Source organism: Trichogramma pretiosum, unplaced genomic scaffold, assembly GCF_000599845.2.
Source record: "Trichogramma pretiosum strain Unisexual culture from Peru unplaced genomic scaffold, Tpre_2.0 scaffold40, whole genome shotgun sequence".
NCBI lineage: Eukaryota > Metazoa > Arthropoda > Insecta > Hymenoptera > Trichogrammatidae > Trichogramma > Trichogramma pretiosum.
This window is the reverse complement of record NW_019641657.1, coordinates 56,110-69,624: the sequence shown is the minus strand read 5'-3', so window position 1 is coordinate 69,624 and position 13,515 is coordinate 56,110. Positions and strand designations below refer to the sequence as shown.

Here is a 13,515-nt window from a genome sequence, read left to right as displayed (position 1 = left end):
GGATAAGGGAGCGAGATAAAATGAAGCGAGAAACCGATTTTTGTGGTATTCGTGCGACGATTACATTATGTACGGGTAAAGAAAAATAAAGAAAAGGATGCTGCGAACGAACGCTCGATAATATTAATAAACTGTATACACGCTCATGTAATAGCAAGTTGGCCGATGATTGTAAACAACGTGGATTATATTATGTATAACTTACACCTGCCTCTTGTGAATAAAAGTCTATTTGTTTCTTTTCTATTCTCGTGTGTGTCTGCCTGTCAATATTCATCCCACTTACATTTTCCCATCACCTTTCTTTTTGTAAACAATAGTACAGTACAGAGGCTCTCTCGAGTCCAGTCCGTCAGTCGTAATTGATCAGAACAGCAGCGAAGATGTTCAATTTCTTTTATAACTTGCACGATTGGATCGTGGCGACCTACGCCTCGTTCCTGCGGTGGTTGCAACACAACCATCGACCGGTAGCTCAAGGAGGACGTCGTGATCAACGGCCACGAGATCCCGCGGGGCGTGCGCGTCAGCGTCGAGATCGCGCAGTTGCACCGCGACCCCGACATCAGCCCCGACCCCATCAAATTCGATCCTGAGCGATTCAGTTCCCAGAAGGACAACGCCCCCTACAGCTGTGTGCCGTTCGGCGCGGACTTCCAGCCGGTATTCAATCTGAGGCCCAAGAACCACGTGCTGCCCATGAAGTTCGCAAGTAGGAAAAACAAAAACATTCAAAAAAGGGGGCAGAAAGCGAAAGAATAAATTGAGACGAGTAGTAAAAGCAAATTCATTATATTTTTATTCAATAAAGTACTTTACTAACAATTTATTGTAATAATTTTTTTCTTCCTTACGCAAGTATTTTTCTTTTTTGCTGAATCTTCGGTATCTTTCGGTTTTACACGAAGCGATATAATTACGTTTTTTTTATTCTTCATATAGTTAAAATGTGAAAAGTGATATAACGAGTAGGATCGTCGAATAAAGTACTTTATCCTTATATTTTATATAATATTAATTTCATTATTATAATATATTTCTATATATTAACTATTACAATGATAAAACTGCAATTATCATATCGCTCAATTATACAATCATTATCGTTAATATGATAGTTTCCTCAATTGGGATTTATTTCATTTCTCTTCGTGTTCCGCGAACAATTATATAATCTTTCTTTTTTTTTCAGTGTTGACGATTTTACATATTTAATTTTTTTATGCATCTTTCTTCGCAAATATGCATAGATTCATTAATTTACTTTTCTTTTTTTATACGTCAACTTTCATTACGATCTTTTTATACACACGTCGTTAATTTGTTTTTTGTTTTTATTTTCATGCAACTTTTGCTTGCAAATGTAGAAAAAATTGACTGCATACCAAGTGCCTTTCCACCAACAAAGTATGTGCCTTCTACATGAGCAATTATACAAATAAAAGATTGACAAAAATTATTATTCGTAAATGACTCATATAAAACACAATTATCAACGACCGTACATAATTCATTTTCGTATAATACAATTGGTGAGAACCATCAATAAAACAAGGAAAAAAAACAATTAAAATCGAATACATTTGTCAATATATAAATCACGTTAAAAAAGTAAAACGAAAAGGCACTCGCAGCAAATTAACCCATATATATATCTACCTTCGTTTATTTTTCAAAAGAAGGAAGAGCAGTACTCCCACCCGCGCACTTATACTCTATAAAAATCATTTACTTCATTATTATTTTCTCTGTACAAAGAAACGTTTACATCGTTCATTCACACTTTTTTTGACTATTTTCAAGTCTTTTCTTACGCTACTATATCATTGATATATCAATAAAAGCCAATCGACAGGACAATAAAGAATAAAAATATACCATTAACAAACGAACATTGAAAAATTATCGAGGGCGCTATATCCTCGGCATTTCCACCTTTGTTTTTCTCTCACTATATACTCTCACTCAAACATCATCTCTTCGCCTTGTATAATTAAAATAAAATTCGCTGCGATCAATCTGTCGGACTCTTTTTAATCATAAATATCTCTATATTCTCTGCTTCACTCTCGCGACAAGACAAGGAAGAGCTCAAGTGATCAAAGACAGTAGACGTTGAGTTACATTTTATTTTTGTTTACCGAAGATCAAATTCGCATTAAAAGCGCTTCACACTATCAATATGCAAGCATATATAATATAAGCATTCAAAAAGTCGAATAAGCCGAATAAAACTTACAGTCAATCTACGACAGTGCAGTTTATCCGACATAACACATATAGCGTAACTTTACTTTGTCCCATGCAATTCTTAAAATTTTTATTTTCTTTTTATAATATCTGTCAATGTTTCAAATATTCTCATATCTTTCAGTTATTTCATTTTTTTCTTTCTTTCACAATTCATATATTATAATCTGCTATTTTAAAAAAAGTCGTTTCGTTCGTGGGAACTGGCCGCAGAGTAATCGTCGCACGCGGGATCGACAACATTACATGTATAGAATTTTCTTTTTATAGTAAGATGCCGAACGGCAAATCTGAGCATCTGCTGGAACTTATTTATTTTCATCCATTCTCGTAGGCCGTTTTAGTTTTTTTTGTTTTTAAGAGAAAAAAGAGCCGCGACGAACCTTACGGGAGGGAAACGATCTTTCCCATCTCTAAAAACTACAACAACATGCAGTTCGTGTTTAACTTTAAAGTCAACTACATTATTGATGCGATTATGCTTGTAATGGAGCAAATAATGCAGTTACTTTCAATGCACTTTTTTTTATATAATCTATTTACGGAGGGCAAAGCGATATTTTAAAAAGACGATGAAAATGTTTAGAAATCGCAATGGCTGTGAAGTGTGGCAGTCTTGAGTTTCGGAAATAAAAATTGTCACGCAATGCACACGCCTTAATGTAAGTGTTTCATTTGTGGGAGGCTCCTTGAAAAGTTGTGTATAATTTTTTCCCTCAGATTTTTTCAAGATTAACGTTTGGCTTTCCAGCTGCTGATGATTATTTTTCTTCTTTACTTATAATAAACTCTCCTTCTTAATGGCAGTGTCTGAAATTACAGAAATACAGTAATTAGCATCTTCATTTTCGATTCAAGTTCATTTCAAGTATTATAATTATTTCACTGTAAGTTTGAACATAATAATTCATGAGTTTGTATGAAATGATTTTCGTGTTGACATTTTTTTCAATAAGTTCGTTGAAAAATGTAATTCATGATAAATATATACTGCAAATTTATCTTTTGAAAATTTCTATAAGCGCACTATTATAGTATATATTTCTGCGATTTAGTTACAGCATGTAGCATATTATGTTTTTTTCTATTCTAAATAAATGTATTTAAAAGTTAAATATCAAAGTGAAATCTATCAAGAGCGGACTGAGATGAATCAATTATAATGATTTTTTTTTAACAATAAATGTCGGTCCACTCTGCACTACTCTGTACTCAGCCTCTATCTATGTAATCAAACTAATCTGTGTTTATGAAGCAAATTTTTATAAAAGTAGAATATTGATACAAAATTGATCGGTCTGTCCACCACTCATCTTTGACTCGTGTGTGTGTATACGTGTCCCTTTTTCGAGTTCGTCTTAAAAAAATTCAAAAGATTTGCATGATATACGCACCTTATAGGTAAACTACCTACGCCTCGACTGGCTTCTTCTTCTCCTTCTTCTTTTTCAGGAACGACGGTGTTCGTAAACCCTTCTTCTTCTTCTTCTCTTTTTTGGGTGACTCCTCGCTTACGCTGACGTCTTGGGACATCGAGCCGCCCTTAAGATGGAAGGATGCAAAGAAATTCCATGAGCCTCTTTTTTCATGCACATGCACAATTTTTGCGCTGCTTTCTCTTTCATTTTGACTTGGATCAACAAACATTGCATTCAAGGCTTACAAAGATGCGAATTCGTCATTTTATCTTTGTTTGCTGATTCATGCCGTTTTAAAGAATAATTTTGATATTTCATGCAAGCATACCAGCATCAAAGCTCATAAGCATTTTATACATTCGAATTCGATCAAATTAAATCATTATATAATAATTAAATTAAATTTAATCTTTTGATACTTGTTCATTTAAAAATTTTTGATTCATTCAACTTAAAAAAAAACAAAGATTAATTTCAACGAGCTGGACTAAATTTTGCATCGAATAATATAAAGCAATGTATGCATAAATTTTCAAGTATATATTTGACTCAAAATAATTATTATCATCGTAATCTTGGTATACCTCTTTACTGCTTTGCGAAAAGGTGCTATGATGCGCATCCGAGTGATCGCCATTATGCGTCGCTTCCCCTGAAACACGATATCGGCATTGTTAGAAAAACTCATCGGCTATCTTCACAATACGTACGTGTGCGAGAATTAGATGTTGTGTATAATGCTGGATTTTGTAATGCGCTGGGATTTCGTGTCGATGAGTATTTTTGGATAGATTAATGAAACCAGGCTTACCTATTAGTGCAGGATTCTTCGGTATGGTTTAAATGGTTACTCGAGATAATTTGTGTTAGACATGCTTAGTGAAATTTTGACACCAAGAATGAAGATATAATGGCAGTTTTTTCTCTTATACAAAACCAAGGTAGGAAAAAACTTCAAGCGAATAAACAGCATATAAGACCAAATAGAAAATAGTTGTAAGCTTGCTGTATGTTTACGTAAAAGCATTTTATAATCTAAAAATAAATGTAAAAGAGACTAATGCATAATTTTATATACAAACTTATTTTAAATTGAATATAATAAATGTAGGAAAAATAATTATTGATTTGAATACTGTGTTTTTGAGTAAGTTTGTTATCAATATGTTTATAATGTGTATAAATGAAAATAATGTTTAATGCGTCATGAAAATAATATTTTCTTTATTAATAGTAACCAACACATGTTATATGGGGGAAATATTACAATCATACAACATACAAAAATCATTCGTCATTCAATGAAATAAACTTATGGAAATTAACATCAACAAATGGATTATAGCTAAAACAATGACATGCGATACCTAAATTTTTTTAATGATAATTAGTTCGAGTATTCATTCTCGCGTGATATGTGAAGTAACATAAAGCGCCCCTATACTTCTATATGATTTACTTATGACTAGGTCACAGCACAAGTTTCTTTGATTGAATGTCTATACGTTAAAATTAGTTAAATCCTATATCTATTAGGACGAGTAAATCTTGATAATCACATTATCTTCTTGATCACGGGTAATTATCAGCAATGCTTAATTTTTCTTTTTTTTAAATCTAGAATCTCGTAATCAATGAAATGAGTCGTACGATATGGCAAGGAAGTTGATCCGATGATTATTTCTATTTAGAATCGTCGTGATTTGACGATTTGAAACTCGATTCCTCGCTGGAGCATGCCTTTTCGAGTTTTATGAATTCTGTCGTGTCGTAGGAGTACATCATTGATTCTGTTGGGACACCAGGAACAGCCGATGCCTCGTCTAAACTACTGCTTGAGATGTCACCGAAATTTTCCGTCATACTTACGGCACTCATTCGGGTTTCAGAGATGGTCGAATCGTTCCGGCAAACCGTATTTTGAAGGCGCCCGTCATTGCGCGACACATCGGCGCTGTAAGCCATTTCGGAATCGGTGATTTCTTCCAAATCGTACGTGCGACATGGAAATTGCTCCTCTTCGGATTTTGGGGATGCTGTACTCGAACGTGAAGAATGTTCAGAAATTTTCGGATCTTCTACTTCATTAATACAATCTGTGTCTTCTACAACAGCCGACAGATTATCTGATACTGTGTTCGGAAAGGCATTCTTTAAAATGAATGAAGATGAAGAATCCGTTAAAATCTTTTCGAGTTCGGGATCTTCCATAATTGTTGACAACAACGATGCGTTTGTCAGAACGTCTGGCCTAGCGTCGATTAAATTCAAAGGCTGTTCATGTAAGTCATCTACTCGTTGGAACTGATGATGAGTCTCACTTGTTGGATTTAGTTCATCTTCATTTATTTCAAAATCGAAATCAATACCTTCTGCACTCACAGCCATCATTTCTTCGTAAAGCTGTTTAGTTTTTTCGTTCAATATGGCGAGATTCTTTTCGCAGTTTGCAATTCCTTCTTCCAGTTCCAAAGTACTTTCGTCACAAATCCTTGCTTCCCTGCAGTAGGTGTCCATTTTTTCCTCGTTCAGTTGCCACAATTTTTCAACTTCATTTTGAATACTTTCTGTTTCTTCTATCTCATTTAGACTTTCTTCAGAATCACTTTCTTTTTTTACATAACAAGCATTATCAGGACTATCACTAAAGCTGGGATCTTCTAACTTGACTATATTTGTGTCGTGAACAGTATCATTTTCACTTTTTATAGAGTCAATCAGAATTGCTCTTTGTAGATTCTCATTTTTATTATTTTCCATTGTCTTATCACATTCTATTATACTAAAAGTGGGCTTATCAGATCTTAAGACGTAAACTTTTCCTTCTTTTTCCGAACGGGCAGAACAAGTTAAATAGTCCTTAGATGCTTCATTATCACTATTCTCTAGTTTTTCTATGCTTTGATTAGGTTCACCATCATTATCCGTCACTTCTACCTGCTCATCATCTTGCTCATTATTATACAAATATTCTGTCGAAGGCAGTGATTGCGTCGATGCACACGAAACTGTGCTGCTAATACTTATTTCATCGTCAGCATTCTGAATGTCATATTTATCTTTAATTTCGTATTGATCACTGTCATATTCACCCTTTATACAATTCGGTGCAATAAATTTACTTAGAGACCATTTCTTTTTTTGATCAATGGAAATGGATTTCTTTTCATCTTCAATGAAAAAAGTAACTTTTTTGTTTTTTTTCTTATGCTGGGGACGGTCATCAACATTATCGTCATTCTCTTCGTCATCTTCACTGTAGTCAGATCCCTTACTAATTCTCACTAATTCGGAGTCCACTTCTTCCTTAAAATTATGACAAAAGTCTGCTGAAGCAATGGAACTCAACGATGCAAACACTTGATTATTTTGAGAATCTAACAAATTGCCAAAATTATGTTGGCCTTTGATAGTCTGAACGTCATCATTAGTTGCAAGCTCGAGGTCTCCGTCGCTACCACTTTTTACACAATCAGCCAGTGCCAATCTATTCTGAGCCATTTTTTGTTTTTCAGGAGAAACTTCAATAATAACTTCTTGTTTTTCAATGTTATCTTCAGTTTCAATTTCATCATCAGTAACCTCTTGCTTGATAGAATAACACCATTCTTTCGGAGAGCCCGAAGTTTCAGCCGCATGAACATTTATCGTAACGTCAGGAGAATCCGGTTTTTTGACGTCATCTTTCACTGCACTCTCGTAAAAATCATCGTCACGCTCGCCTTTAACACAGCCAACTTGAATCAATTTACTCAGAGACCATTTACTTTTCTTACTCGATTCAGAAGGATGGGCTGTTTCATCACAATCAATGTTATCACTTATTCCACGCCTGCGTTTCAATTTTGGGCGATCATCATACTGAGCATGATAGTGAGAAATTTCAACATCTTCTTCTTCTTTTTCTATGCTGTAGTCCGATTTAATGTCGTTATCTATAGATCCTGAAGTTTCTTGCTCGTCCAAATGATGCGATTCCGTCGAAATGACAGGAATATTGAGTTCTTCTGTAGAATGTATTTTATTTATCACTGAAAGCTCATCGCGATCACTATCGTTATCGCTTTTTACAGATGTAATTAAATGCGGATGATTTACAATCCAACTTTTTTCTTTCAGTGCTTCATTGAAGGACGCTTCATTACAATTGATATAGATATCTCCACTTTTTGGTTCATAGTGAGGACGAAAACTGTATCGTAAATCATTTGAACCAAATTCAATATCCTTTGGCTTTTCTTTGCTGTCATCAGATTTAGTATCACTATCAGTGGATTCTACAGCCTCTTGATCACCAAAATCGTAACTTTCTGTACAAAAAATATAATTCGTCGATACAAATGGCAAGTTAGTACTCTGCAAATGTACTTCTTCTTCAGTAGAATTGACGGAACTATTATTAGAAACATTGTTCTTAGTATCATTGTTATTGGAATCACAATCAGGAGCTGTAGATTCTATAATTTTTTCATTGTCAAAAGGATAAACGTCATCGTATTCAGGTTCTGAAGCAACATCTAAAGTTTGGTTTGATGAATTGATTGAATTGGGAGGCAACTCTATAGCTGTGGTTGTCGGTGCAGTTGACATGAGACTCCTTTCATCTTTTATTTCATATTCAATTCTGAGCTCTTTCAATTTAGTATTTGTAGTTTCCTTATATTCTTTATCAGCAACCTTTTGACAAATATGACTGTCACTCCTATCGATGTTATCTTCATTGTCATTTTTATTAACTATATGATGAATGAGTTCATGAACTACATAGACACCATCTACCGGTTCTGTTGGTTCATTGACTTTAAAAGTACTATAAACTTGTGCTGTTTCAGAAAGAAGTTCATTTTTTATTGATGACTTTTGAATGATATCATTAGTAATTTTCCTCTCCATTTTAATAGATTCCATCCTTTCACGTACTTCTCTTTGAATTTCTTGTTTTGATTTATAATGGCCTCTGAGTAGATTCATTTTGGAAACTTCATCCAATATTTCTTTAATAAACTTTATAGCTTCCTTCTTTACATTTGCTGTTGATAATTCTTGGTGAATTTCCTCGAATGATGTAGACATTTGTTTATGAAAAAGTTCGTCGTCCACTGGGTTGAGTAGCTCTAAAATCGCAGATTCATCTTCTGCTATTTCTTCCGCTATTTCTTCTGCTACTTCTTCTGTTGTTTCTTCTTTAATGACATCATGCATTTTTTGATCGTAACTTTCTTTGATGCGACATTGATCGATGTCATTACTACTGCCAGAAGTAGAGGAAGTTGAATCGGTGGCTAATGTATCATCACATTGTGGCGTAATACTGTAAATCTCTTTCATGTTTTCAGGGCTCAAATTATACTGTGTTGAATTTTCGGTTCGAGGAATAGGATCTAAATTAAATTTGCTTGGAGTTATATTACCATTCATACTAATAATAACATTTACTAAGCTGTCGCGTCGAACGGAATCCAATTCGTCGATGCGAGTAAGATCTTCGCATGCAGGGCCAGTTCTTTGAAGACCGAAACTCTGGTTTGAGAAACTTTCATTTCCGAAGCTAAAATGGGTGAGATCATACATCTCATTGCATTCTGGCTCCCATGCATAATCGATATTATCGCATTGTTCGTCACATTCGCCCATGTTACTTTTTACTTCGTCTTTCAAATCAATTTCAACTACTTCAGATTCTTTGTTGTCAGTTTTTGATCCATCCAAATCATTCAAAGATGCAATTGAACCATGTCTTGAGGAATTTTGAGAGCCAACTTGTTTATCTGCCAGTGCATTACTACTGTAGGAGCATTCTTCGATAGCTTCATTGATTGGTAAATCTTTGATACTTTGAGTATCAAAAAAGCCTTCGCAGAGGTAGTCATATTCATATTCATCTTTATCAATAATTTCATTATCTACTTTTTCTGTTTCAAGGTCATTTTGTGTATCAATATCACTACCCTTTGATTCTTTGCATAAAACGTAACTGCCTGGAAATTCTACATTATATTCGCTAATATAATTTTCATTACTATTGTTATCGCTCTCGCATAACGTAGAATTACGTTGAAGCTCTTGTTGTTCTGAATCGAAGGATTCTTCTGCAGTTGAAGATTTACGGCCTTTGGCATAATAAACTCTTCTTGTACGATTACTATAGTCGAGCTGATTTGGAGACAAGGAATTATTTGTTTCCGTTTCTGGTAATGAGTCTGAATCGTGTGATTCTTCTGGATGTTTTGTCTCGACTTCATTCGCAAATTCTTCTCTTCTGTAATCATCAAGTGGAATGTTTATTGCAGAACAGTAAGTCTTCTCATTATCGTCCTTTATATCTATGAATAACTCAGAAACAAATGTCTTTTCTTCCAAACTGTCTGAAGAATTTGAATTTGATTCACCCATCTTTTCAGTGATTTCTAAATCACTGTTCTCTGTACTGCTCCTTTCGTTGCTAATTGGCTCATTAACAACGGCATTTTCAACTGGTATATAGACTTTTTCAGCAAAGTTCATGCTACTGTTTGACTTGCATTCAACGTCATTCAATTCTGTCTTGATTTCCGTACTCGAGCCTTCTTGAACATTTTTTTCCGCTTCTTCTTCTTCTGTCTTGATACCACAAAAAGCTTCTTTCAGAAACTTAACCCTTGCGGCATGAATTCTCTGAAGTGGAGGACTAAATAACTTATAGTAGTGTTCAGGACGTGGAAGCTCTCGAGTTCGGGCTGTTTCGAGATAACAAGGAGGATACTGTGGTCTGTTCAAGGAAGTCAAACGATTATCTTCTGTGGTACAACTGACGTCGCTTCTGCTGCTGAGACTTGAAACTCCGGATAATCCTGAAGAGAAATACGCGATATCCAAAAAAGCGTTAGTATATTATGCTTCAGAAGAGTTGTTTATTTATCAGGAAACTCAACTATGCTCAGCGCCTTTATAAATTAAATGTGGTTGTATCGGGAGGAATGAAGAAGAAGAGTTTAGGTGCTTACTATGCTACTTAAACACTTGAGCCTTCTCTTTCAGCCCCTACGAGACTACGACATTGAATTTACAAAAGCCTTGAGATACAGTTGATTTTCCCATTATAAATATATTGGAGATTGCGCAGAGCGCGAGTGAGCAACACTCGCATGACCCACCTACATTTCATCAATCCTATAACGATTAATTAGATCCCTATATCCTGCATGAATTAATTTTATCGCGAATTATGATTATCCTACTAAATTAAGAAAATTTAAATGTGACTGACATCGTACTTAAAATGACTTATGAATTATGCATATGATATTATGAATTCTTACATAATGTTAGAGTATCAAAAAAAAATTATAGCGAAAGAACTCGAAAATTAAATATTAATACTAGGATATTAGGAAAGAATTAATTGAAATAAAATAAAAATCAAGCCTCAGCTTATTCAATGAAAAAAAAAGCTTATTCAAAAAAAGCTGAAACTATTATGATGAAAAGTTCGGATTATTTAAAAGTGCAGTTGAAATCAAAAAGGTGCTATGAGATTGGTGATATGTGGGTAAGACGTGCGAGTATAGCATAGGATAAACTACAAAAACAATGAACATAAACAAGAGTATCAGCTAAAGCAGTGGAACATGCAAAACATAAACCTGTACAAGAGGATATTAGTGAGAAGCAAGTGTAATGTTTTTAGTTCTGCAGAATGAAGTTCTACAGAACTTACCTCGTCCATTTGCATTGCTACGGTTCATCATTTCGGAGCGACGTAGTTCGTTGATAAAAGCAGCGTTCACTGTGATACGAATCGAATTCAAAGTTTTAAAAATATAGTTTTTACATGAGTATCGATATTTTCACTGTAGAATTTTATTATTTTTACCCGCATTAATTTTAAAGTTAAAGAATTGTATTAATACCAGGGTTAAGTTGATTAATTTAGAGTTGGAGAAAAAAAATCAACAAAAAGCAAATGTTATTCAAATTACCACTATCAAACTGATTAACTAAAAAATACAAAAGCAAAGTATTCTAAAAACCCTCAGGTTATATTAGAAGTAATGCCGAAGAAAAAAAAGTCAACAAAAACGGTCAGCGCGAGTAGAAATTTAGATCTCACCTGATTTAATATTAGATCCAGTCTGAACTTTTGAAGGTTCAGATTTTATTATCTCTTGAAGTTCTACTGGGTTAGCTGTCACCGTATTTACGTTTTTGTCTGCGTATCATGTTCATGCATTTAAAATTCATGCATCATGCATTTTAAAGTTAACAATTTTTGCAAGAAAAAAAAATAAAAAAAATAAAGCGTTATCAAACTGATCGAAAATCAGAAAAGTAGAAAGATTTTTAAAATTGTAAAAGAAAATCATGCTACTTTTGAAAATCAAATCTCACCATCACTAAGAACAACTTCTGGTTGACTTGGTGCAGGCACTTGTTTGGTTCCTATGTATAATACTTTTGGCTCTGTGAAAGAAAATAATTCATTAAAAGTATTGAAATTAAGTCGTTATAAAAGTTTTTTACGAGATTCTTACCATCTCTACTTTCTTCTTCTGTTTCTGACGTAACTGAAACTGGAGACTGGACTGGGCTTTTAGCTGTGCTAGTAATATTAAACGATGATAGAGCTTCAGATTCTGATTGTGATTCGTCATCTATAAATTAAAATATATAATTATAGCTTTGAAACCATTTTAACTTTTAGTTCAAAAATTATCTATTATTTACACGTACAGGGATCTCCTTTAGTTTTTCGCTCAACTTCTTTTTTGTACTGGTCAAGTTCCTGATCAGTGACGGCATCGAAAGGATTCTTCGCATAAGGTGCTTTGTAAACCATAGCATTATGTTGGAAACCTCTTTGAATAATACCTTTACTGGCGGCTCCAACGAGCACTACTTGTTCTCCGGTTCCACTAATTGTTGCATCCTGATAAGAATAATTCGCAAAATGAGACTAATAAGTAGTGAAATTGTTTTTAAGAAATATTACATTTTAACGAGTACCAACCTGCATTTTTTTTGCTTCTTCCCACGTTACACCTTCAAGAATGTGTGATTGTGGACCGGCTGAAATTTTGTCTGCTCTTCGGTAATCTTTGATCTACAAATGAAAAATTTGAATTTAGAATTATCACGAATGATTTTGAAGTAACTTGCGCGTGTGATTCAAGCCTACCTGTTGTTGGAGCTGCTTAAATTCTTTTGGATTGGTATTTTTGGGAACAAACTGCAGAGCGCCGTCGATTTTGACTGGTGTGCTACTGTGCGTCGGTGAGCCATCAGATACCCACTGCGTACAAAACCAGAGCATTAATTTAGAGCCCGACCCCGCGGTCAATTAGTTAGTTTTTCAAAATATTCAATGTTTTGCTTCAATCAAAGGAACAGCGTCTCTTTGAACATCACCGAAAAACAATCACAAGTAATAATTTCGGACACTCTAAAACAACCCGAAATGTGTGCCTGCTAGTCTCAAATAAAGCTTGCGGAGTCGTAACTATCAGAATTACAGTTTTATTACCTCGCAATGACTTCGAAAATTGAAAAGCCGTTGTACATTACTGTTTTCTCAGTAATGACTCTGGTTTTGTGGTTGCAGTGGATGTTTGATGCCGAGGCCACCCAAAAGCTTACATGATGACCAACAGGCACACAAAATAATTCAAAAAGTTTTCACAAAATTACAAAAAAAGACTCATGCTTTAAAACTAGTATCTAGGACGCTAAGTTTCTACAAGTGATTGTTCATAGGGTGTTCAAGGAGAGTTCCTTAGTTGTTTTTGAGCATTATCAGTTTTATTTTTTATTACTGAAGGTTACACAGTAATAATATTAATCATAATAGTATTAATAATTTTAAATATATTTC

General features: G+C 34.3%; 1 protein-coding gene across 7 annotated transcripts in view; it reads right to left on the bottom strand.

Moving 5' to 3' along the window:
- Positions 1–1,014: 1,014 nt before the first annotated feature.
- Positions 1,015–13,515, bottom strand: part of LOC106656213 (protein hu-li tai shao) — a 46,657-nt gene continuing 34,156 nt past the window's right edge. For 2 of the 7 annotated variants that reach the window (XM_014376974.2, XM_014376971.2), the window contains 10 exons: positions 12,823–12,936; positions 12,655–12,747; positions 12,378–12,573; positions 12,179–12,298; positions 12,036–12,107; positions 11,758–11,856; positions 11,365–11,433; positions 5,538–10,498; positions 4,253–4,320; positions 3,749–3,792 (listed from right to left, as the gene is read on the bottom strand). In XM_014376974.2, the coding sequence (XP_014232460.1) occupies positions 3,762–3,792; positions 4,253–4,320; positions 5,538–10,498; positions 11,365–11,433; positions 11,758–11,856; positions 12,036–12,107; positions 12,179–12,298; positions 12,378–12,573; positions 12,655–12,747; positions 12,823–12,936 (5,823 nt within the window). In that variant the 3' untranslated portion in view covers positions 3,749–3,761. Of the gene's footprint in view, positions 3,061–3,644; positions 3,793–4,252; positions 4,321–5,537; positions 10,499–11,364; positions 11,434–11,757; positions 11,857–12,035; positions 12,108–12,178; positions 12,299–12,377; positions 12,574–12,654; positions 12,748–12,822; positions 12,937–13,515 lie in introns of those variants that run through there. The other 5 variants (XM_014376976.2, XM_014376977.2, XM_014376973.2 and 2 more) reach the window with 5 other exon arrangements.